Raw genomic sequence first — 24,987 nt, forward strand, 5'->3', positions numbered from 1 at the left:
TGGTGACGAAATTTATAAATGAAATGGCAAGGTTGTGAGTAATTCTGTGTGGCGGTTGAATGCCTAGGATGCGGTGAATGGAACATTTCGTACATTTAGAAAGGGCACAGACGTGTGCCTCTGAGCATGCAGAGCACACTTTGGTCCTTGATTCATTTGCATGAGGGAGTCAAATGAGGGCTGGAGGGCACAGGGAGAGTTTTGCGCCATTCGTTTCTCTGTCGAAACGGTGCTGCACCTCATGGCTTGCCCAAAGTCCGCAAGCCCCATGTACCCCTGAATGCTCCCCTGTCGGCAAGTTTCCTGCACAAGAATTGGCCTCCTTGCGTGGGAGCAGCTGCTGCGACTGTACGGAATACCTTGGGGATGGTTTCTTCCGATGTGGCGTCGACCTCAGTCCCAACAGACGTGGCTGTGGAAGCATGCGTTTCTTCTCTGGGATCCGATTGGATATTGCCAGATGCTTGTTGACGTTCCTGACCTCAACAGGCTCTTTTGCCTTGGAGACTTGTACTTCAGCTCCCACAAGGCCTTCTACTGGCAAGGGGCCCATTGTGCAGGCCACGGGTGCGTCCGTCTGTGTTACTGCTGCCCATCGTACGATGCAACGGCTGCAAAATGGGGCACTCGCTTTCCTCAGCAGCTTCGTTCCGTGCGCACCTGAACGGTCAGGAAAAGGCTGTCCAATCCACAGCAGAGGCGGGGGTCGACAATGGACTCTTCTGGGCCGTGCTTGTCAGCAAAGGGGATGGAGCGCTTTTCTTCAGCGAGTACCAGCAGGACATGCGCACTGGCTCCTGCCTAGACTTTTGGTCCGTTTATCTTGACGCTGGTGTGTTGTTGCCTCCCTGTTCAGCCGTGCGCATTGCCTCCGCAGCAAAGCAGAAGTCTGGGTGCAACAGCTATCCCACGGCGTTTTTGAATGCTGTGGAACACTGCCTATCCATTTCTGTCTGATTGTTTCACCCTGACCGAGAGAGCGTGCTGCCATAGGTCTTTGGGATAAGCAAAACCTCAACTCATGTTCTGTGCAGATGGGGCATTGAGGCAACGTTGCCTGTGTAAACATTGCCGAACGCGTCACCCGCTTTCCAGGGACACTTAGTTCAGGCACTCGTCCGCTATGTGGTGCACACCGGCAGATGTCGCTGCTCATGTGTCGCAAACGCTGCGCCCACTTCTACGACGTGTGTCTGTCAGCTTGCCTGTTGGCTTTCAAGAGCCGTTTTGCTTGCTCACACCTTAGCTGTGACGGGTGCTAGTTCTGGGGCACACTGGGGATCTCGTTCAACGCTTTGCTCGCTTCACACCTGCTGCATTTTTCGCAAGATGACTGACGTAGGCGGAACTGAAATAGTATAAGGACATATTGCTTGCCGGATAAACAAATAAGCATAGAAGCGATATTTTCGGATGGTACAGCCAGTGTTTTACTGATATATTTTTCCCTGGGGGATTTAGGGAAGAAAAAATTGGGTGTACATTTTCTGTTCAAGTTCTCACTTCTACTATTACTTTCCAAAAAATAGCACGGGCTTGTAAATTTCAAGATATAGAAAAGAAAAGGATAAGCAGTTGAACGTCCAGCCACGCTTAAAGGGACACTGAAGTGAATTTGTGAAGCTCCCGTTTTTGCTTGGACTGCGTAGACTGGCTCAAATTAGCACACTTTTCATCGTTTATCCGGTTAACAAATCGGTAATTATTTTACAAAGCGCGAAAGAAGAAAAACTACCATGCACGGTTTGCGGCGGCCGCACCAACTAAAGCTGTGACGTTAGGAGGAGCGGGCACCGTGATTGGACGATGCCCAAGGTGAGCAACCAAACAAGTTTCGGTTTCGGTTCTGTAAAACACAACTGGTGGCGTTGTTGGATGGGCATTCTCAATAACTCAGTAATCATCGTACCGCGCTTCTGCCATGTTGTCAGCTGTGAAAATGCATAAAGATAAGCCTCCCAGCACGGCTTGGAATCGTAGCATTCACTAGCCGAGGCCTACGCAGTGCATGGACGCCCTCCGCGTTCCCGAAGACGCACAAATGTCATGCGCTTTTCCCCCATATTTGGAGCTTGCCTCACTCATGCCTGTACCGTAAAAAGCGTGTTCGCACCAGGCCAAGGGTCTGTTCATTCTGGCCTGTGCCCACTGCCCGCAAGCAGTCGGTGCTTATGGCAACTGCACGCCAACGAGAACTCGCTAGCGCGCCAGTGCCAGCCTGCGCGCGTTCTGTGAACTAGTTCGTGGAGCCATGAACGTTGCGGCCCCAAAAAAAGGTGAACTCAATGTAGAAAACATCGGCAGAAAACGAAAAAGTTAACTTACAAAAAAAAAAAAAAAGCACGCACCCGCGGGGACTCGAACTCGTGACTTGCAAAACACTTGCGACAACACACCTAGCGCCCCAGACTACTAGGCCACGAGACCGGCTCAGCCGACCTTGGTAATAGAAGGTATATATTGTACAACACGTTTACACTTTTATTTAGTTTTGGCATTTCAAGCAGCTTAGGTGACTATTTGTTGTATTGCGCTCGTGCAGTAAGCGTACCCCGAGTTTCCACAATAGCTCAAGTCTAGCAATTGCATTTCGTAGACGGAAAAGCGTTCGCAGATGCGTAGTCGTGCTGCGAACCTATATTAGGCGTAGTCGTACCTATATTGACATCGCTGACTCTTCTCCCGCCTTCAAGAGGCCTTATATTTTCCTACTGGCGTACCAGTCAGCGAAGCGTCGCTTGTGCGCTTGTGCAGCGCTTGTGTGAAGCGACCTTGACTTGGAGCTAGATACAGTGTACAAACTAACCAAGTAAAGAAAGGCACATTCTTCCATTCACAAACGTGTCCTGGCTTCGTTTCAACTGAGCGAACGAATTGCGACGACCCGTCGACGGCCGGCGGACGAAACGCTGGGCCGACTGACTCTGTGTGAAGGCCGGGGAGCCGTGCAGTAGCGCAGCCAATTGCGAGCTCGGCACCTCCTGACGTCACACGAAAACGCCACAGAAAATGGGCGAGCGTAAAGAGAGGAGGACAGCATTTTCGAATTAATTTTTCTACTAAATAAAATCGCGTAAACGCGCCCAGAGTGGTCGAAACGTGGCCTGGGGACTCCGGGCTACAATTTGCGCTAGTAATCCCTCAATGTTTACATATCACTTCAGTGTCCCTTTAAGGACGCTTCTACAGTACAGTCTTCAGTTTTAAAACTGTGTACCAATGCGGAGTGCGAACAGCGGGGACAAAACGAGGCCGAAACACAGAGGGGACAGAGGGGGGATGCCCCACTCAGAAAATTTCAGGGCCCGTGATCCCAGTACGTAAGCCGCGCGCAAAGCCGGCATCAGCCTGCGGCACCATAAGTGGTTTTGCGTCCGCCGTGGCGCAGGAGGTTTTCTCAGCGTCAGACCAAGACAGACAGGCATAGCGATAAACAAGAAGGCGTAGGAGCGCCGCCTGGGGAACGCTAGACAAACTGTCAACTATTTTGCATAGTTTCCAAGAAGCGGCGCTGGCTGGCGGACATGAAAGCACGCAGGAAGGCTGCGGAGAGGGAAAGGGTAGGGGAGAGCAGCAGGAGAGTGGCTGTTTGGCCATTTTTCGCTCGCGCATTAGGCAATGATTATACAGGCAGCGTGGGCGGAGGTGGCACACGTGCCTGTGTGCAAGCTGAGGCACACACTCGTGGGCGCTCAGGACAGGCTTCCGAGAGAATCGCTCCCTGGCTACCTTGTGAAGGGTGCGACTGCGCATGCATCGGGCAACTTTAGACAGAGACTAAGGCCGCATCAGGATGGTGTGGAAAAGAAGCGTCGATCGCTCTTGCCGGGCACACCAATGCAACGGGCCGCAAGATTGACGGGGAAAACCCGAGAATTATTGGTCAAGAAAGAGACCTACGATGGCGGCTTTATCCGGAGCCGTTAAAATGCAGAGAACATGTCACACACTCGCTCGAAATGAGGGAACCCTCCCAACTCCGTCGTACACGGGCTGCTTTCGTCACGTGCTGAAGAACCACGACTGGAACTGTGGACAAAAACGAGATGATAGAAGGGAACACGCACAACTGCATTGTGTGTGTGTTCCCTCCTCTCGCCTGGTTTTTGTGAGCAGCTCCAGTCGTGAACCATTTTCGGGTAGTTTGGCTTTTTCCACTGTGCTCCTATGATCTTCCCTCGGCCGCATTGTGCACAGGGCTTGCTTAGCAAAGCTGGAACGTCTCGTTTTGGTTGGTTGGGAAGGTGCAAAGAGTGGCCTGGGGTGCAGGTGAACCACTTCCCGGGCAGCTTCCACCTGGGCCGCAAGGACAAGCTGTGGCTGAACGTGCAGCGGCAGGCGTCCTGGGCGTGCCCCTCCACTTCCCCCCTGCTGCCCGACACGTTCCTGCTGCCACAGGAGCTGCCCCTGCTAAGGGACGCCTGGCAGCGCGACCGGCCCCCCGGGGGGCACTGCTGGATCATCAAACCCGTGAGTGGGCCCCTGCGGGACGGCGGCTGGGAATAAGGCGTTGCGCTTCTGCGCACGAGGACGCGGGTTCGATTCCCGGCCACTTTTTTGATGGAGGTGTGTGCGAGGTTTCGGAGCACGTTAAAGATCCCCGGGGGGCCAAAATTATTGATGGCAGCTATCTGTCCTTCATGCGCTTATTGAATGCAAGATGTGCAACATTGAAAGGAAACGTCGCTTTAATGAAGTTTACACATATAATATTCCCTTGCACCCTTCATTAATTCTTGCAGACCATCCCATGTTCTCTTACAAAAAAGTTTTTAGCTACCTTGCAGACGTAGATTTTTTAAAACACATATCTTACTGCCCATAACCTCACCTGTGCTCATGACGTGTTGCAAAACAGTGGCGGGACCTGAGGCTTTACACCTTAGGTGCCTGCACTCACTGTGTTTTGATGTGACCCTATATAGGCACCCTTTCTCTTAGTATACTCATTATGTTTTAACATGGCCCTATACACCATTTCTCTTAGAAAATTTTTAATCTAGTGCCTTTATTACAAATCTTTCTCATCTCATTCATGATCGTCATGGCGCTCTTTGCCTTTGTCGGCCTTCCGCCATTAAACCTGAAATCATCATGAACGCTCCATCCCTACAATCAATCAATAGCTTGGAGGGGGGCTCTCATCTGGCGCCAGTGAAAGCTGACCCATGCCCACGAAGCGCCTGACCTACTTTTTGTGTTCTTTGACAATGTAAGATGTAGCATATCCACGGACAGGCCAGTTGTGGCTGCACACATCTTGAGGGGATTGACCTGTTTTGAAAATTGGCCTCACAAAGGGCTGAGATATTGTGTGCACTGTGCTAGAAGTAATGGCCCGTTTGGTTGGCTGCTAACGTGCATGGTCTGCGACTGAGCTTATTCGATTCGAAATTGTACCACCTAGGGTGCCATTCATACTACTGGTGGAGGGCGTAGAACTGTCAGAAGTGTGAAATGTGCAGAAATGGAGCTCCTACCCACTCATTCCACTCATTCACATCTTGCAAGGATGTCCTCCTCACCCTGTTTTGGTGTTGGACAAAGTCCCCCCTTTTATTTGTGCCAACAAAAAAAATCACGCAAAATGCCCCCCATTGCTCGGATTGCCAAAGATTGAGGCCTTGTGCTTCTTCTCTTCCTCTGTTGCCCTCTGTGTTTTGCTTGCTGATACTAGTGAGAGGCAGGCTGGGTGGTTGCGTGCAGGTGCAGGGAAAAGCAGTTTCGTATGTCAGACATGGGGTTTCCGGGCGCTCTATTTGTCTGCTTGATTTGTCATTTCGGTCTGCCCGGGAACTGCCCTAGAGAGCAGCTCTGGTGTTCTTTGCCCACTGGCCCCCATTGCGAGGACAGTCCTTGAGCATGCCAATCCCTGCAGGGCATTTGTGGGGCAGTCCAGAAGTGACATATTGGCGAGACTCTCCCAAGGCAGTTCTGCGGTGTCACTCTGATATGTTGCCGTAAAGGCGTGGCGTCTGCCAGCGGCTCTTGGCACGAGCTGGCCGGCTTTTGTGGGTGATGTCTTCTGGGGTGGGAGGTGTCCAGGTTGTCTCTTGTGCCACTGGGATACGGGAACGGTGGCAGTGAGGGAACACCTGCCCACTGCAGGCAGCGCTGTTCCAGCATGTGGGGTAGTTGCCAACAGCCTTTGGGTGGGTGTGGGAGTGGCATTCCTGGGGGGACGGGCCCCTAACCGACCTGCCCACGCTGCAGCCTGCGTCGGCCCGGGGAGCGGGCGTGCACGTGGTCCACCGCTGGGACCAGATCCCCAAGAAGCAGCCCCTGGTGGTCCAGAGGTAGGTGCTGGCTGCAGGAGTTAGAGTATGGCACACTCCTGGCGGAGTCTGGCAGTGCTCCTCCACTACTGCAGGCCTCATCGCCTGTGTTGCAAACTCTGGGGAACTCGCCAGTCTTGCTGCTTTTTTCCCACTGATTTCAAATATGCCACTATTTTTTCACTTGGTGAGTTAGCTACCAAGATGATTAGCCATTTCTGGAGAAACAATGGACAAAACAGTGGGTGCCATAGAGCTGTAATCTGTATATTTTCCAATGCTATGAACCCTGGTGAGTGCAATAAGATAATCGGTTTCTTGATGCACCGCTTGGAAATAATTTTACAGCTTGTTAAAGTTTAGTGTTTGAAATGGGCATTCAAAATGGTTCCTTGCCACTGGTGCCACCAAAGCATAATGAGCTGTAAAATTATTTCCAAGCGGTGCATCAAGAAACCGATTATCTTATTGCACTCACCAGGGTTCGTAGCATTGGAAAATATACAGATTACAGCTCTATGGCACCCACTGTTTTGTCCACTGTTTCTCCAGAAATGGCTAATCATCTTGATAGCTAATTGACCAACTGAAAAAAGTGCCATATTTGACATCGGCAGGGAAAAAAAAACAAGACTGGCGAGTTTCACAGTTTACTTAGACATTAAAGGGAGCTGTTTTAAGAGCAGTGTCCCCCCTTAAACCCCACTTAAATCAATCACATCTCGTTGCCCATTGGGCTCCCAGTTGGTATGCCCAACTTCACTGCCGACAGAAGCACCAACGCAGTGCCAGGGTCTTGGTACACGCAACCCAAACGGCAGTGCCAGGTCAGCTGCGAACTCTGCGCTCGGCTTGCTCGATTGGTATGGTGATGCAGTTCACTGCAGGCCAAGCTAGGTGCACTGGTCCGTCTTGATGGGCCAATTGTGTTGTGCCCTAGATCCCTTCCAGAACACTGCACGGGCCCTACAGTGGGCACTGGTGCACTGCTGGAGTGGCATTTCTTACATTTTCTTTTCTTTGTGGTGCACTCACTGGGGAGTGTTTCAGCATGTCGCTGAGCTGCAAAGAAGAAAACCAAGTAATTTGTCAGTCATTTATTACAGCTGAGCTGCTTTATTTGTAGAGAAAGGTTTTGCTCTGTTAAGCAAAATCAGTTGCTTTTCCCTTTTTAATTTCCGTCGCCCCTCTTTCTCTGTAAGGTTGGTGAAAGCTAGGTGCAAAGGTTTCTTTTTTTTTTTTTCTTCAAAAAAAAAATTGCAAAAAAAGCGCAAAGGCCGTGGACAGAGAAACACAAGTAGACTGGGCGAGCAATCATCCAGTCTACCTGTGTTTCTCTGTGCATGGCCATTTCGCTTCTCTAAATTACTTTGGAGCCTTGAACCAACTCGCCCAACAAAGCATTTAATTAATAAGTTTTTTCTTCTTCGCAAAGGTCTAATGATTGCTGCACAGAGCTCGTCTCGTACTCTGATGCGCTTGCAAGGGCTGCCAATCAAGTTCTTGTTAACACGTGTGCGGCAACTTCGTAGTTGCGAACTCTACAGGATGGCTCCAAAAGTCTGCTTGAGCGAGCATGCACGCAGACGGGACTAGGAGACAGAGTCCATTCTCTTTCTCTCTCTCTTCTCTCCTGTGTCAGTGGCCGCGAGGTATGTGAAGTGAGGGGTGGCCTCATGGCCACACTTGCCTCTTTGGGAGCAGGCCTTGTGCAAGCAGGTCTCAGTGATGAGTCGGGGCACCTCTCCTCGACACGGCCGTGCAGGTACGTGCGCAACCCGTACCTGATCAACGGGACCAAGTTTGACCTGCGGCTGTACGCACTGGTGACCAGCTTTGACCCGCTCAAGGTGTACCTCTTCCCCGACGGCCTGGTCCGCTTCGCCTCCAACAAGTACTCACAGGAGTGCGAGGACCTGAGCGACCGCTACATGCACCTCACCAACTACAGCATCAACAAGAAGAGTGCCTCCTACACGCCGGGGGCAAGCGGCACCGACTGCCAGGGGCACAAGTGGTGAGCACTGCTATACGCGTGAAACGCAACGGCGGGGAACGGGAATGAAAGAGGCCCCAAGATGGACCCCTGAGGCACGCCTTTGCTGATATTAGCCCCGTGTGATGTGTTACCACTAATGCAGATGGCCTGAAGCCATGAAGCCAGTTAGGAGGAAAGCTTTTTAAGAGAGCTAGGGATGGTCCAACAATGGCACAAGTTTAAATGTTGACATACCAGTGCAGAGACCAGAGTGAAAACTGCTAAGTAATTGAAATTCTGTTAAATACCGGGGCACTTTCCAACTACTTATCCAGGTGTGAGACAATGGGAGGCAATGACGATGGGCCCGTAATTTCAACAGGGTTGGAGGTGATTGCTGTGCTTGAATATTACTACAGTCATGTCTCGTTAATACGGACCCCATTAATATGGACACCCCGCATAATGAACAAAATTTTTGGCGACCGATCTCTCGCCATACAATTCTGCCCCGTTCATATAGAAACCCGCAGTTCGGACTATGGACGGCTATTTTGGGGACGAAACGGGTAAATACAGGCATTTCTGTCTCGATAGTATGTACGCGGGCCCACAAAGCAAACAATAAAAGAAATTACTGGTGACCCCCGAGGCCCCACCGCTTACCAGAAATTTACTTTTTGCTGAAGCGTACTAATCCGACGCATGAATTTATCTCAGAACGCTCTTCCAGTACCATCAAATTAGATCGAGAACATTCGTGATCAGCGAACAACACTCTAGGGTAGTGACGACAGGGCTGACACCATTCTCCTATCAAACAAGATGGCCCGGTGTGGCATATGCCAGAAAGAGCAAGTCCTCAGGCTTAGGACAAGGTAACAGGACTGTAATAGTGCATGCTAATATTCGCTTACCATAACAGGCAAGGCTTCTCTGGTCAGTTCGGTAGAGGCAATGGCTGGTGTTAAGCGTAAACAGACCGAGCTTTCCCTTATGTTTCCTTAAACAATTATTCCTAGAACGAACTTTTATTAAAAGAATATTCCTTAAAGGGGCACTGACACAAAATTTTGAAGGCGAGATAACTTCGGAGATAGATTGGTGGGAACACATATACATCATCTGCAAAATATCGACGGCGAATACAGCCTAGAACATATTTAAAATCAATTTTGAAGTGTGCGAAACGCAACCGAGCAGCCAGCAGAGGACCACGCGCAATTGTAAATAAACAACATCCAAACACGTCACGAGTTTGTGTTTGCCGCTTCCGCACTGTCGGCGCTTTTCGCCGGCTCGGCCGGCTCGCCGCTCCAATCGGAGGGCCGGAGGGCGGAGCTTCTGCTCTCGAGAACGAACGACCCGATCGTTGGCGGCGGAGGCGCCGTGATTCCGTCAGCTCATCGGGCAGCTTGTAGCGACCAAAGTTCTACAGCGATTCCAGGCACTCTGTTTCTATTACTTTTGATTTACATTGGACGCGAAAACGCGCCGGAGGCACGAAAAGCTCACTGAGCTAGCCGCACGGTCGCTGTGCAGGCGGCGGCCACGGCCGCGAAGTGACCCAGGCCGGCGCAGGTAGCTCGAGTGATAGCTTGTAACCGCTGCACGAAATTGTCCCCAAGTCCCGACCATGGTGGCTTACATGAGAAAGGAGTTAATGATGCGATGGCGGGTTGCATTAAAAATTGTCATCTGACCGCTTACGAGAGCGGCACTCGAATATCCACCGCAGTGCTGAGCCGAACACATCTGTAGGCGGACCTGTAGGCAGACCGGCCGGCTGCTCCCAGCGCGCGTCTTGCCACCCACCGTCTCGAGCGTCGCGCGTCGTTCTTTAGCCGCGGTAGCATTTGCACTCGCAGCGCCTGCGTCACATCCACGGTCGCTTTTTAATTAAGCGCCTCACGAGATCAGTACGTGGGGGCATTCGCAGAAACTGCCGTCGATGCGGATTCGACAGTGCTACGGCGGCTCTGCTCTGTGATGTCCCTCCGACGGTCACGTGGTCAGCTTTGTTCACACAAAATCCACAAAATCCATCGTTTCGCGACACTCGCTGAAACCGAAACTGCGACTGGCCGCATTGAAAATTCCTCTAATTAAACAACCGCCGCACGTTGAAGCAAATGAGGTTTCTACAGGTTATAAGTAGGTAACTAGCTACTTATCGCAACAAAAAAAACAAGATGCAAAATTTTTGTGTCAGTGCCCCTTTAATGTTTGTGTTTTTGACCTTGATTCGTTATTATGGACTCCCATTATGGACGATTTTTCTGGGGAACGGGGGTGTCCATATTAACGAGACATGACTGTACCTTTGCTTTTTAATTGACAGAAAAAAAGAAAACATCCCTCCCAAATACAAAATGAAAACTAGGACAAAGCTCAACAGTAATAATGCTGAGCCCAAGGATGCCCGGTCACGGTGGCAGCTTTTCTGATAAACGCAAAAGCAAAAACGCCCGTGTGTTCGAGATTTCGGGGCATGTAAAGATCCCCAATCCGGAGCCCTCCGTTACGGCACACCTCATCGCTTGTGTAGCGTCAGAGCGCTAAACTTCATAATCAATCAATAAATCATTAGGAATGAAATTAGCGGCGAGCATGGTATATGCTTTTGTACATTACTCAGCTGTCAGGGTAGGGCTAACACAGTGGAACCCTAATGTTACGTCCCTTGGTCTTGCAATGATCCGCTTCTTACGACAAATCACCACGGTCCCGGCAATTTCCCCATAAAAACAATGCTGCATTACAAGCCTCGAGTATACACCACTCGGGTGCACGTGGTCTGCTTCACACGACAGATGCGCATGGGGATAGACCGGCATTTTCCCCACTTTTAACGCCGCTTTGCCACTTCAGCCCGGCCTTAATTTCTTAACCCCCCATTTGACGCTGCTTGATGTACAAAGATAAAACAGTGCGTGGTGGGCCCGACCTCTGACAGCCCACCGCGGCAGCAGAGCGCCACCCACGAGGAAGTCAAAGGTGGCCGGCGGACCTGCCAGTTTGAAGCGGTCAGTCCCTCAGCTGCAGCGAAATCCTGCCCTGCTACAGAGAAGGGCGGAAAACTTATCTGGCTCCCATCGAGCGGACAAATGTGGAAACATACGCGATACCCTGGAGCGATTGTCGCTTCGTTCCTTTCTTTCCTGCATTTTCTTCCATCACTGCCTCGTACTGTCGTTCGTTTTCGTTTTGCCTGCCCTTCCGTCGCCACTAGGTTGCGGCCTTGACGGTTTAACTCTCTCGCCTTTTCCCCTGTCAATTTGTTTGGCCGCATTGGCCTTCCCATCTCATCTTGCCCGCACAAGGTGCAGGGCTGGAGGGCTAGCGCTGGGCGACAGGGGGCGCACGGCTGCCTTTTTCTACTAAAAGAACTTGGGATTTCAGCTAGGGGCTCACGAATTACGGGAGAACGCTCAAATCTAGTAATATAAATGTGGGTGTGACCATCTACCAGGGCGGCATTTACCTGTACGCCAATCATACGACACCCCGGTCACACGACGCTCCCGCCCGGCCCTTTGAAAGTCGTATTATCGGGGTTCCACTGTGTGTACAAATTGACTGCATTGACGAAACATAGCACGGGATTCACCGCTAACATTTCGAAAGAATGTGCTGAGAGCGTTGTCAATTCCTGTTGGCTCAAGGAAGCAAGAATCATTGTGGTTTGTCGAAGTAGGGCTTTGTTTTGTCTAGTTTCCACTTTCTTGGTGTCGTAACCGCACTACTGGAGGGGGCTCCTGTGTGCTTTCATCGTGCTCTCTCTCCCCCCGGCTGTTGTCGCGCCAACCGATGGGTGGGTCCCATATTCAGGGGTGAGACAGCTGCACATATTGCGCAGATTTGATACAAATTTGTTTTCCTTGTGCCAGGCTGCTCCAAAAGCTTGGAAATTGCAAAAATTGCGCCAAACTGCTCCAAAACAGTCTGAGAGCCAAGTATTTTAACGCTCCCGTCAGTTTCAGCGGGGACAAATTGCCTACTGACGGCACAATTTTCCAACACCCCCCAAGGTGACGCTGTTTGTAAAAGATTAATTGATTGGTCAATCAATAAAAAACCTGCATAAAATTTTCCTCAAGATAGCTTTTTCGAAAGTCATAATGTCGGGTTGCACATGTTATATTCTGTGCGTTTTCCCATCGGAAACCATTCCAAAGTCCTGTAGAAAAAATACTTACATGTACTGAGGCGTCAAACAACTTGTGCAAGTTGATGCAAAAACAGCAAAAAAACAGCCGTATCTCCGGAACGACATCACTCGGCGCCGCCATCTTAGTGTGGTGGAGATGTGACAACGGGGCCGCCGGGCGAAGCAGAATATTGCTTGGGGTTCAGGCAGTGGCTCTTCGCCGATTTCTACCTTGGTTTTAGTTATTGGGGTGGTTCGGTTTACATTTACTCGTTTCATCTGTTGCGGGAAGTTGCGGGACTCGAAAGATGGGAGTTCATCAAAAATATCGTGGTGCTCGCGAATTCGCCGTGTTTCGGCCTTGAGTGTGAGGCCGGTGCATGCTTGAAGTGAAATTTCGGACTCATCGCGGTGTTATAAAACACTGGGTTATTGCTGCCTTTCACAGCGAGCTTGCGAGCGGCGGGAATGGGGCGATCGATGTTGCAGAAGTAGCGACACAGGCGCAGTGTGCGATAGCAGGACAGGCTGTTATTTCATGCTAGTAATAGTGGTTCATCTATCTGAAGTGAAATTTAATGCCAAGAGGCAGGCGGCTAAACATACCAACGTTACTCAAATTACGATCGTATTGAACCTGCACCTTGGGGATTGAAATAGGAGGGCTGGTGTGGTGCGATGACTGTAAGGGACCCTCGCTTTGCGCAACTTTTGCTGTGGCTCTACACTTGTGCATAAAGCCGAGTCTGGGATTACAAAAATAACAATTTCGGCATTCACATGACAATAAAAATGCCTTACAATCGCTTAGTTTTTCTATTCGATATTCTCAACGGCACTCCACGCTATCTATGCATAGCGCCTAGAATTCAAAAATGGTACAGTAAAATCTCGATAATACGAATCTCGCGGGACCGCGAAAAATATTCATATCATCCGAAATTCGTATGAACCAATACAGACCAAAAAATGTAGCGCTGAAAAAAGTTTTCGTGTATTTCTTTTTTTACTTTCGCCTGAAGAAATTCGTGCTTTTCTTCTGCATTTTTTTACCCCCACGTCGCAAAGCAGTCCTTTCTGGAGCGCGTAACGCTTCACGCTCGTCACCTTACTCGCAGTGCCGCAAGTTCGCTACATGCTGCAAGTCAAGCGTGAACCGCATGGTGCGTTTTTCCACGCGATTCACACACCTCGGCTTTGCGCGCACTGTATTTTCACGCCTGTATCGACGATTTCGCGCCCGCGGTAGCTTCTACCTCAACCAGAAAATTACGCACGACGCGCGTGGCAGGATGGAGGAGCCTGACGACTTGCGAGACAGCCAGCTTAGCTCCGCCGGAGATGGTTAGGCTTAGCACCCCGGCAGATATTTCATGGGCGCTTTCACTAGCACCGTGGATGATGTTTTATAGTACCGTTTTCGCATGCATAACCGGCTCCTTTACCCCACAAGAACTTAGCGTCTGCCTTGAGCGGCATTTTAAAGAGCGGTTAAGAGCGGTCACTCGAGCGGCCTCGCCACTTTGCGGCCGCAGCCGGCCACGCTGTGAGAAGTGTGCGGGGTTTCGCGGCGGTGTCAGCAAGCAGAAAACAACGGCCCGGCCGTTTCTAGAGAAAGAGCGACAAAGAGGGGGGAGAGAGCCGTCACTTGCTCGTTCGGCAGTCGGGCCCCTCGCCGGCTCGTTCGTATCATCTGCCGGGCCGCGCAGGTCCGTTCGGAACAGCCAAAATTTTTCCCATTGCTAACAATGCAATTTCGCCAGGACTTTTCAGAAATTCGTATCATCCCGAAATTCGTATCACCCAGAATCGTATCATCGAGATTACACTGTATGTAAAAAGGTAGTGCAGTTCGTACCTTGTGATACTCTGGCAGAAAAGACTTTATTGAAAGGCTGTTTCAGTCTTCTGTATATTCAAAACCGATTAAAAACTGCAGTTGTCCCCTGTGAGTTGCCGAAAATTTTATTTTTTAGGCTCCTAAGGTGACATAATAAATGTCGTTCTTCTGCTCCAAATCAAGGTTCTTGTGCTCCAAAATGGGGATTTAGCTGCTCCAAAAACTGCTCCCAAATCTGATTCGGCTGTCCCACCCGTGTGCCCTTGCTGCTGTTGCAGGTCGATCCGTGCCCTGCAGCGCTACCTGGAGGCCCTGGGCGTGGACTTTGCCGGCCTGTGGGAGCAGATGGTGGACATTGTGGTGCGGACACTTGCCTGGTGAGCCGGCCTCAGGTGCTCCCCACCCTGTGCGACCCTTAGTCTGGGTCAGGCGGTTTTCCCAGGGGTCGGTTGGTGAGGGAGCGCTGCATCTGAGCTGCATGGCTCTCTTCTCACCTGTGTCGAAATGCAGGGGGAGCGGGGCATTAGAAGTGCCGCTCTCTAGCTTCCTGCCGTTGCGCAGTGCTTGGGGCCCCCTCGCTGAGGATGGGTGGGTGTGAGTGTGACCGTGCCCTGCCCTCTGGCGTCCCAGTGCGGAGGGCCCCATGAACCGGCTGATCCAGCGGCACACGTCCAGCCGCTACACGTGCTACGAGCTGTTTGGCTTCGACATCCTGCTGGACGACCAGCTCAAGCCGTGGCTGCTCGAGGTCAACATCTCGCCCAGGTCAGCTCCTCCACTCTCTCCTCTCGGGAGCCAGCTGCTGGGGCCAGTGGTGTGAGGGCGGCTTGACCCAGTGGCCTGTGGCTTACCCCGTTTTTACCGCACCATTTCATGTTTTGGCAGTGTGGGATCAAAATGTAAGCTATAGAAGCAGCTCCAGTTGGACGCAGAGTTGGGATTGCCCTGTGGGATTGAGTGCGCATCATTCCGGGGTGGCAAGGAGCTGTGTTCTTCAGCGCGGGTGGGGGCATTGAGCAAGGGGCTTGTGAAAGCCCCCCGCTTCACCCTGGCCCTTGTCTCCTCTTGCAGCCTACGGTCGGCCACGCCAGTGGACTACGCTGTCAAGGTACGGGGCACTTCCCACTCTCACTGGCCACCTGATTACGCTACGTTTATGCGTGGTCCTCTGCTGAAGGGCGACCCAGAGGCGCTGGCCATACAGCAATGCCATAATGCGTTGGCCATCTTCAAACACAGCTCAAAACCAATGGGAACATGGGGGCAAAGGAAGGACACTAGCCATCTCTGTGTGTTGTTGGGAAATGTAGGCGCCCAGTGAGGGACAGCACTCTCTGCACTGGCGGGTGGGATTGATGGCTGTGAAAAATGTCAAAGGGGTGGAGAAGGGTCCTCTGTGATTGGGGGAAGGCAGTGCTCAGCGTTTCTCTTTTGGAAAACAATTTGAGGCAGCAGAGTTTCATGCACTCATGGTGTCAAGTTTTTCTTCCTGCTGGTTCCAGGCGGGGTAGGTTGATGTAGAGCGTGTGTGCAGATGCTGTCTGGAGGCACAGTCAAACCCCGCAATAACGAAATCCCATAAATACGAAGTTCCCGTGGCAGTGAAATATTTTCAGATCTCCGAGGAACATCTGTAGAAGCGCATGTATTTCATATCTCGGTGCAACAAAATGTTTTCGGAAAGCGATCCTGTGTTACAAAATTCGCTGCACGTCCAGTCGTCATTTTGTCTACCCATTTGAGGCCAACAGTGTCCAAAAAGTGCTCAAAGTGAGTGAACTTGTGCCACAGCGCACTTGCATGGCTGCCACCCGATTTGTGACAAAATGCCGTGCAGCAGGCGGCCGGGGAGGCAGCCTCGCAGTGACACCCCCAGGGGGCGGCACCTGGTGACTCACGGCACGACTGTGGCTGGTGCTACGCTAGCTGGCTACAGCTAAAGTGCACATGTGCGACAATCGGCACGTTTGCTCTCATTCAAAAGCGGCAGTTTTTATCGTTACAAGATAAGGCAGCCATCATTGCCCAAGCCCACGTGGAAGAAAGGAGGATAGCGCCTGCAGCTTGCTCTGCCTTTTCGAAAAGCAGCAAGGATGCCACTCTGCAATGGCGCATGTGCACGAAACGTAACTGTGACGGCTGTGGCCTTTCTGGACATCAACAAAGTGGCGCTCACTTAGTTTTGTGGGCAGCATTGGAACAACGAGGTGCCACTATCAGGCAAAGTTTGTCAACAGAAGAAGCTGGGCTTTGCCTGCTGCATGTTCGTAGGTGCGCACTGATATCAGTGAATTACTTCTTGTAGTGTGAGAACTGAGCTGTGAAGTTAAGGCTCGCAAAGTAGCATAACCGACTTTCAGAAACGAATTTTCAGTTTGCAGGCGATTTTTCTATAGTTTGTTTCATTCTCGTGGCAACAAAATTCCCGCGAAAGTGAATGTCTTGGCTTTCCCCACCGGATTCGTTATTGCGGGGTTGTTTCGACTGTAATATGCAGTGCAATTATTCCATACAAACATGTCTCATTCTCTACAGCACAGCTGCGGTGGGTTTCCCAGCAGTGATGCATGAAGTGCTGGTATTGTGCTTGCTGTGTGCTGTTTTCATTCTCACTGCTTTGAGTTTTGTATTGGAGGAAACATTTTCCTGAAGCCACCCTGAAAACGAGGAGGCTCCCCACATTACAGGGACTGCCTGAGTTGAATCCCTGCCGGTGCGCTGGTTCAACCTAGAGACTTGAATTTTTCACATTCTACGCGCACTGCTCAGTAGATTCGGGATCAGTGGGCTGATTCTGTGCCAGAAGGCAAGTGTCCGAGCAGGAAAGGGCGAGCGGCTTTGCTGCAACCTGGTTAGGATCTGTGGGCTGCTCACCGAGTCCCTCGTGGCCGGCTGTCGCAGAGTGAGGTGGTGAAGGACATGCTGAACCTGGTGGGCTTCCAGATTCCCCGACAGCTGCGGGACGACCTGGACGAGCGGCTACTGGCCTGCTACGGGTGAGTCCACGGCCGGCCGGCAGGGCACGCTCGGCTGCCCACTGTCTGCTCGCCACAATTTTCGCTGCGTTCCAATTCGCGGACAGCTGGTAGACAGCCTACGAAGCAGTTTAACTAGACGTCTAAAGGAATGAAACTGGAACGGCGCCGTGGTCGCAAACGCAACACCAGCGCGGATGACAGCGTCGTAGCAGACATGTTGAGATGCGCAAGCCGCAAGTGTCATAACTCATATTACCGTTGTCATTACAAACGTTACGTAATTTAAAAATTAAACAATGTCATCTTCATCACTACTAAATTATATTAAATATTTCAATAAAAGAACATGTGCGTTTGTTACACATGTCATGGTTCGACTGCATACAGTGTCATGGTTCGACTGCATCGTGCAAGGTGTCCTGATGTGCAGTGTGTCGTTGTCATAACCGCCTTTATTGCTTTGCGGTCTATATGAAGCTGGTGGGGATCGATCTTCACCAGTCCAACTTCTGTGGGGATTCTTGTGGTGTAGTTTGGAAGTAATGTGCACCTAAAATGTAACCTAGAGTTCGGCATCTTTCTAGATGCTTAGAGTTCGGCATCTAAAGCGGCTCTTTCTCTCAAAGGGCCACTTTGGCTTGGTTCTGCCCGAGTCATCTGCGCAATGGCAAAGAGTGTGTCCCCCCGCCCTTGTCCAGGCTGGAGGAGCAGGACGAGCTGGTGCTGAACCCCCTGCTGCACACGTACACCCTGTCCCCGGCGGAAGTGCTCAAGCACAGGCACTTCGAGACCAGCCTCATGGACGTGAGTAGTGGGCCACTCTCGGGCCGGGGGAGGAGCAGGGCGAGAGAGAGAGAGAGTAAACTTTATTAAAGAAAAAAGGCAAGTGGTCAAGTGGTCGGGTTCCTCAGTCCAGGACCCCGTTGGAGCGTCCAGCCGTCTCAGCCCGGTGAATCAGCCGAAGCTGTTCTTCGACGCTCGAGCTGGCCAGTTCTCCCTCCCACTGCTCAACCGAGGGGTTTGAAATCTCGGAAAGCCAGGGGTTGAGCTGGCACACCCACACCATGTGGTATAGAGTGCAGGACGCTTTGCAGAATCGACACTGCGGGTCGTATTGCGTAGGACTGATAAAGTGCAGCTTGGTAGGATGGGGAAAAGTGTTCGTTTGCAGGAGATGCCAGTAGCGCTCCTCTTTCTTGCTGATAGTGGGGTGTGCAGGGGGATGTGTAAGCCGGGTTAGCCTGTAGTATTGCGTCACCTCCTGGAATGATGTCAAGGGGATGGCTGTCTCTAGCCAACTCTCTCGCGGCGCTCGGCTGGTTAGACCTCAAGCAGTCTCGTGGGCAAAGACATTGCCACGGAGAAAAGTGGGAGGAGGTGTCCAAACAACCGATACCCTTTTTTTCGGAGGGTTCTGGCTCAAGATCTTCATTGCGGTGCGTGAGATGCGGCCTTGGACGTAGCTCCTACACGCTGACTGAGAATCTGTGATGATTACTTCCGCAGGTGTTTGCACTATCGCCAGTGCTATAGCTACCTCTTCAGCCTGTAGCGTCGTTACTTTCGTGAGAGTGAGGCTCGTGACGTGGCTGTCTATCTTCGTTACGATCGCCACTATGACTCCGCGTCTTGCATAATCCGTGTAATAAACTTTTTAGTTGGAGCCATATTTTTTCTCCAGGGCTTTAACTCACTCCTCTCTCCGTCCCTCGTGGAACTGCGGGTACATGTTTCTTGGCAAGGGGGCCACTGTGATGTTTCGGCGTAGTTCGCCAGTGTTACGAATCGGCCAGCGCCGCCGTACTTTCCCACATCACTCCTTGGCTGTGCGGTGAAGCCACTGCGTGTGCCTTTCAGTCGTCAGGCGCCACCATGTCGGTGACAAGTTTTGACAAGCCGAGTCAGACGCTTCGCTTTCGGCGCATTTCAAAACTTCGGCGGCTGCCGGCGAGGCTTGTCTCAACGCTCTTCAAGAACACAGAGGCCCCGCGAACTCAGCGGAGTCCTCCTCTCTCCCCTCTCTCGGACTCAACGTGCGCCAAGGCTACTGACCGTCACGAACTCTGGAAAGAGCGTTATGTGTGTCTGTGAAGTGCGTAGCGTGTGCAAAATGTAGAGGGAAGGCTGTTTGACCGTTACCGCTTTTGGGTATAAATAGAGCTGCCCAAGCGCTGTAATTCATTCCTGTTAGAGCAGCGAATCCATGCTGTCGCTCTGCTCGAGTCCTGTATTGTAACGTCGCCTGTCGGGGCATTGTTCTTTGGCTTCGGCTCACCTCTCGCTATGAAGTAAACAGTTACGTTAGCCTACGGCTTCTGGACTTCTTCAGGGCTGCAACAGCGGCTGGCCGCTCGCATCATACACGCTACCACTCGTATGTCGGAGGCCACGGAGCTCGGATCGGGTGCCCCCACTCGGTCGCAACACCAGGGATATTTTCCGTGGATTCTAGAGGGCGATCATGGATGTTCATGCCCAGTCTCAGTATAAGGGCCCTGCCCGCATCCGTCCTTGATAGCCGGTAGCGCTGACTCAGCAGGTGGCCCTCAATCAGCTCGTCCACAGTGTTGTGAAGCCTAAGCTTGAGGAGACGCTCGTTGGAGGTGTAGGATGGCAAACCCAGCGCTTGTTTGTACACCTTTCGCAAGAGCGTATCCAACTTGTCCTTCTCAGTCTTCGTTAGTAAAGCATAGGGCGTCACATAGGTGAACCTTGAGACGACAAATGCCTGGACAAGTCGAAGTGTGTCAGCCTCCTTCATGCCTCTTCCGTTGACTGTGATCCGATGAAGCATGTGAGCAATCTGTCTACTCGTGCTTTCCAAATTCCTTATCATCGTGGTGTTTGCGCAATCTGCTTGGAAAATCATGCCTAGAATTTTGATTTGCGGAGACGGGGTGATGGTGGCACCGTCCAGCATGATGTGCATTGAAGGTGCATCGGCTTGCCTACCGCCTTTACTGCGCACTAGGAGCAGTTCCGATTTTTCTGGGGCGCATGAGAGTCCACAATTCTTGGCACACTTGTTCACCGTATCAGCCGCCATTTGGATGCGGTCCTGCATCTCCCCGACCGAGCCCACACCGGTCCACACCATGGTATCGTCGGCGTAAAGACCATGGTGTAAGTCGGAAATTGATGCCAGTTGTTCAGGCAGGCCGATGAAGGCAATATTGAAAAGTAGGGGCGACAAGACCGCCCCTTGGGGCGTGCCGCGTCTGCCGGTGCAAATGGGTTTTGTTTAAAAGTCTCCAATCTTGAGAGGGCGGCTTGGCGTTTGGAGAGAAAGTCCCTGACGTAGGTGTACATGCAATCTCCACATCCGAGTTCATTGAGATTAGTCAGTATGGCTTCGTGAGTGACGTTGTCAAAGGCCCCTTTTAAATCAAGTGCTAGGATGGCCTTAGGTGTGTGTCTGTTGGCGCGATCTATGATGTCCTCCTTCAGTTGTAGCAATACTTCTTGCGCCGACAGGTGCTGTCGGAACCCGTACATAGTTGGTGGCAATTGCTTCGTGTCTTCGAGGAAGTTTTGCAACCGGTTGTGCACGACGTGTTTGAGCAGCTTCCTGATACATGGCGTGAGCGATATTGGCCGTAGGTTTTCGATGCCGGGGTCCTTGTTTGGTTTAGGTATTCAGCGGACCTAAGCGGATTTCCATTCGAGTGGTATAGTTCCGCGCTCCCAGCAGCCATTGTAGTAGCGCGTAAGGGATGCGATAGAGGCTTCATCAAGGTTGGCCAAAGCTTTGTTTGTGATTTGATCCTGACCTGGCGCGGTATTTCAGCGGATTTTATGAAGCGCTGCTTTCACCTCAGCCGTGGTAATGGGCGCATCCATTTGCGGGTTTGGATGTCCCGTGTAATCAGGGGCCGCGTAAAGGCGGTGTGTGGGCAGGTATTTCTGCTGCAGTTTGCCGAGCAGATCCTCTTGCGATCCCTTGAACTTGTGTATAATGGTCTGAATTATCTTGAAAGTCACGCTTTTGCCTTTTGCAGGGTCAATGAGGTATCTCAGCAGTTTCCAGGTTTTGGATGCACTGAGGGTCCCCCGCAGCCCGTTGCAGAGCTGGAGCCAGTTTTATTGCAGAGCTCCGCTGCGTATTTTGAGGCCTGCTCAGAGAGTGCGGCTATTCTCTTTTTAAGTTTCTTGTTGTGGCATTGCCGCTTCCACCTCCTGATGAGGCTGCGGCGGGCCTTGGGGTCAACACTTGGAGTCTGAACCGTAGTCTTGATGTCTTGCGTTACTGATTTAATATCTTTTCGAATTGATGAAACCCAATCATTAATGTTCTCGATTTCTGAGGTAGATTGGATCGCCCGATGCTCCCGGAACTTCGCCCAGTCTACGATTCGGGCTACACTCGATGTTCCTCCCCTTCGACAGCGGTAACTACAGTGTAGACCGCTTATAACATATGTCGCGGGAGCCGCAAAAATCCGCACTATAAGCGGTACCGCACTATAACCAAAACGCGCGCAAATTCAACCACATCGCCACCTATCTCTCAAGTCAACCTATATTTATCATCACTCAAACGCACAGCGCTTAAAAACGAAGGCACGGTCTATATGTAATATTATTTTTAACATCAGCCGCTGCTACAGGGCAAAAGCGCAGTCTCACAACGGTGAGCGCGGCTTTAACTTCCGTTGTGTTTGTTTTGAAAGACCATGGCTGCGTTTTTAGCGTCTATGAACAGATGCCGCAAGATGTGATAAGAACGCCAGCGGGATGATTTTTCCCCACCTTGTGTTTACGATGCCGAAGGCGGCTGCTTATCAGCTCAACGTACTGGTGGTGGATATCTTCGGCTTCGCGCGGCTCGAATGTTCGGAAAGGGAAAGAGCGGTGGCTTATCTGCAACAACGTTCTAAAGCGTGAACCGCGTGGTAGATTTGGTATCGCGTAAACGTGCAGTGCACGCCAGCGCGGATACAACTGGTGTGGTGTGGGCGGTGCGGTAAGACGCGGCAACATGGCGTCGGCACTGGCCGTGAAGCGGTGCAGGCAGTTCCAGTAAGTTCCAGCGACCACTTCTAACCGCTCGCTGAAATGCCGCACGGGGCGCAAGCGAAGGTGCTCATGCAAGAAAAGAGGTAATAATGTGGGCGAAAAGTGGAATATAAACTGCCATCCACGCTGCTTGTGAAAGCGCCCATCAAAAAATACCGCGGTGGTAAGCTTAAACATCTCTGGCGCGGCTAGCCGGCTCTGAGCGCTTCGAATCTCCCGCCATTAGGTACGCGTCTCCCCATTGGTGCAAGTCGTCAGGCTCCTCCCACTGCCACGCGAAGAAGCCACCGCGAGCGCTGAATCGTCGATACGAGCACGAAAAAAAAAAAAAACACGCGCAACGCCGATGTGCACGATTCGTGCGCGAAAACGGGCCATGTGGTTCACGATCAATAAAATCAACTTGCCGCGCGCGGATGGGGAGTCTGTCGCTATCTTCCGAGGTACATCAAGCAAGGTCAGTTGTGGTTATAACGTACGCACGAACTAAAGGGTGCCTATCTTTTTTTCTTTGGGTGTCTACGTTAGAGGAGGGCAAGGGGTGCACACTGCGTCAGATGGCCGATTTCATCCCTTCTTTTTTCTTTTGCTACCCTAAAACGATGCCTTAGCTGCGCCGGTCAATCAGCAGACCCGCCGAAAAACCGCCCTATAAACGGTATTGTGCTTCGGCCAACTGCATCTTAAGCGGTATGCTTATGCATTGAGTTCTATGGGAGGCAAACCGGTGGTCGCAAAAACCCGCGTTATATCCGGTCCCACACTATAAGCGGTTACGTTATAAATGGTCTACACTGTATAATTGCGTGGTCACTACCTAGGTATTCCCCGGTGTTTTCCCACGTGGCTTGAGAGACGTTTCGCCCAAACGTGAGATCCGGGCACGTGTCTCTGGACACACTAATGCCCAATCTGGTAGGTGCAGTCCAGTCGGTGAGGAGCGCGAGCTCGTGCTCTTCAATGGAAGCCATGAGTTCGTTTCCTCGCCTATTTGAGTAGTGGTATTCCCATACCGGGTGACCTGTGTTGAAGTCGCCTAAAACTAGCAAGGGACGTGCGTCAGCCATCTGTACTGCTTGCTGTATCAGACTGCGGAGCTCTGACAGCTTCCTCTTTGGCCTGTAATACAGGTTAAGAATAAAAATGCTGTTTTCTCTCCCAGTTTTACAAGGTACAGACCTGCCAAGTTTTACGATTTTATCGTGAAGTGCCCGATTTTCAGCAAATTTTTACGAGTGTCGTAATGACAACTATATTTTTACGATTTTTTATGTTTCGTGCCAAAAACTTAGTAAAGTTGGTCCTGTTGGTCCGTACAATCCAATCTACTGGCTGCATCTCGCTATTTCACGAAGTCATGCTGGCAACACTGTAACGGCTTGTATCCAGAGCCAAAGACAAAGACTATTCGAAATGTGCTTGCTTTTCTTTGTTTCCCCATGTGCTTCGTGTGGTGCGTTGTATGCGTTTTTTTTTTTTTTTTTTTTTTTTTTTTTTTTTTTTTTTTTTGCTGACCGACGTTGAGTACAAGTCTTCAACCACCCAAAGAGATGATGAAGACCTAGTAATTGGCAGCCATACCATGCAGAGCTTGTAAAGCCTGAAGAAAGAAGCGGGGGAGGAGTTTTTTACATGAATCAGAAGATTCTTCGTGCCGGATACAGAGTAGGTACATGATCTTGAAATTTCCACTGAAGTGTGACCTGTTGAAGAGTGCAGAAGTGGCATGGCTTGCTTCCATTGAACATGCCAGGTTTGCTGATATCAAATATCTAGTCAACCGCTTCCCATTGCTTGTACCAGTTCAGGAGGGGCAAGGTGTCAATCCTGCTCTGGACGACGTTCAGGCAGTTTGCCCATCTTCAGTTGGAAGATCTACCCGCTGAAGTAACAAAGCAGGAGCGGATCGACGAGCAGTGGCGTGTGGTCTCCGATCTGCCAGAAGTGGATGGCACTTTGAAGTATGGTAAACTTGCGAAAGTTATGTTGGCGGTCTTGAAACTCCCGCATAGCAATGCAGAGTGTGAAGGAGCTTTCAGCAAAGTCAGAAAGGCTCACACACAGTTCCGTGCCTCCATGTCCGAAAAGTCAGTTGAGCATTTGATTGTTGCAAGATGTGCCCAGATGTGCCAAGACAGCAACGGCCTCTAGCCCAGCCGTCCACTTCCAAGATTTAATTCTTAGAACATTTTGTGCTTCTTTTGTGATATGTTTGCTATGTATTTTATCCAAGCGAGTTTCTGAGGAATAAAATGGTATTTTAGTATTTTTGTATGCAATTTCAGTATTTCTTGGCATCTTCTGTAGTACTTGGAGCAGTTTGGGGTTGGCAGGTCTGAAGGTATCAGCTCTGTGAGAGTTCCCTTCATTCCGGATTGCCATAGCATGTGTTGCACTGCAGTTACTCCCTTGCTGACAAGCTTTTAGTGTCACCCCATTCCGGGTCACCGTGTGTGATGTAGGGAGTCTGGCATACGAGTTGACTTCTTGCAGTGCGATAACATCCGGTTTGTCTGTGCACGACTCAGTGTGCTGTGAGAGTGTCCCAAGTTTTCCTTTGATGCTTCTCGCATTCCATTGCCACACTATGAGTTTTCGCTCTTGCCTCCCCTATCGAGCTGCACCGTAGTGGACAGTAGTGGACACACTGCATTGCGGCTGTCATAAATGCGACTGCAGCAGCTCTCTGTGTGGTCAAAGCTCGGTCAGAATCTTGCCCTGGCCTTGTTTGGGGCGTAGGCCAGGCTCTG

General features: G+C 51.1%; 1 protein-coding gene across 2 annotated transcripts in view; it reads left to right on the forward strand.

The window, feature by feature from the left end:
- The window catches only part of LOC144168690 (tubulin monoglutamylase TTLL4-like), a 47,730-nt gene that overhangs the window by 12,151 nt on the left and 10,592 nt on the right, over nucleotides 1-24,987 (forward strand). For both annotated transcript variants that reach the window (XM_077697624.1, XM_077697623.1), the window contains 8 exons: nucleotides 4,270-4,470; nucleotides 6,214-6,296; nucleotides 8,041-8,292; nucleotides 14,522-14,620; nucleotides 14,874-15,008; nucleotides 15,315-15,351; nucleotides 17,145-17,239; nucleotides 17,920-18,025. In XM_077697624.1, the coding sequence (XP_077553750.1) occupies nucleotides 4,270-4,470; nucleotides 6,214-6,296; nucleotides 8,041-8,292; nucleotides 14,522-14,620; nucleotides 14,874-15,008; nucleotides 15,315-15,351; nucleotides 17,145-17,239; nucleotides 17,920-18,025 (1,008 nt within the window). The remainder of the gene's footprint in view (nucleotides 1-4,269; nucleotides 4,471-6,213; nucleotides 6,297-8,040; nucleotides 8,293-14,521; nucleotides 14,621-14,873; nucleotides 15,009-15,314; nucleotides 15,352-17,144; nucleotides 17,240-17,919; nucleotides 18,026-24,987) is intronic.

Source organism: Haemaphysalis longicornis, unplaced genomic scaffold (genome assembly GCF_048455015.1).
Source record: "Haemaphysalis longicornis isolate Haplotype H1 unplaced genomic scaffold, Haemaphysalis longicornis Haplotype H1 scaffold_2, whole genome shotgun sequence".
NCBI lineage: Eukaryota > Metazoa > Arthropoda > Arachnida > Ixodida > Ixodidae > Haemaphysalis > Haemaphysalis longicornis.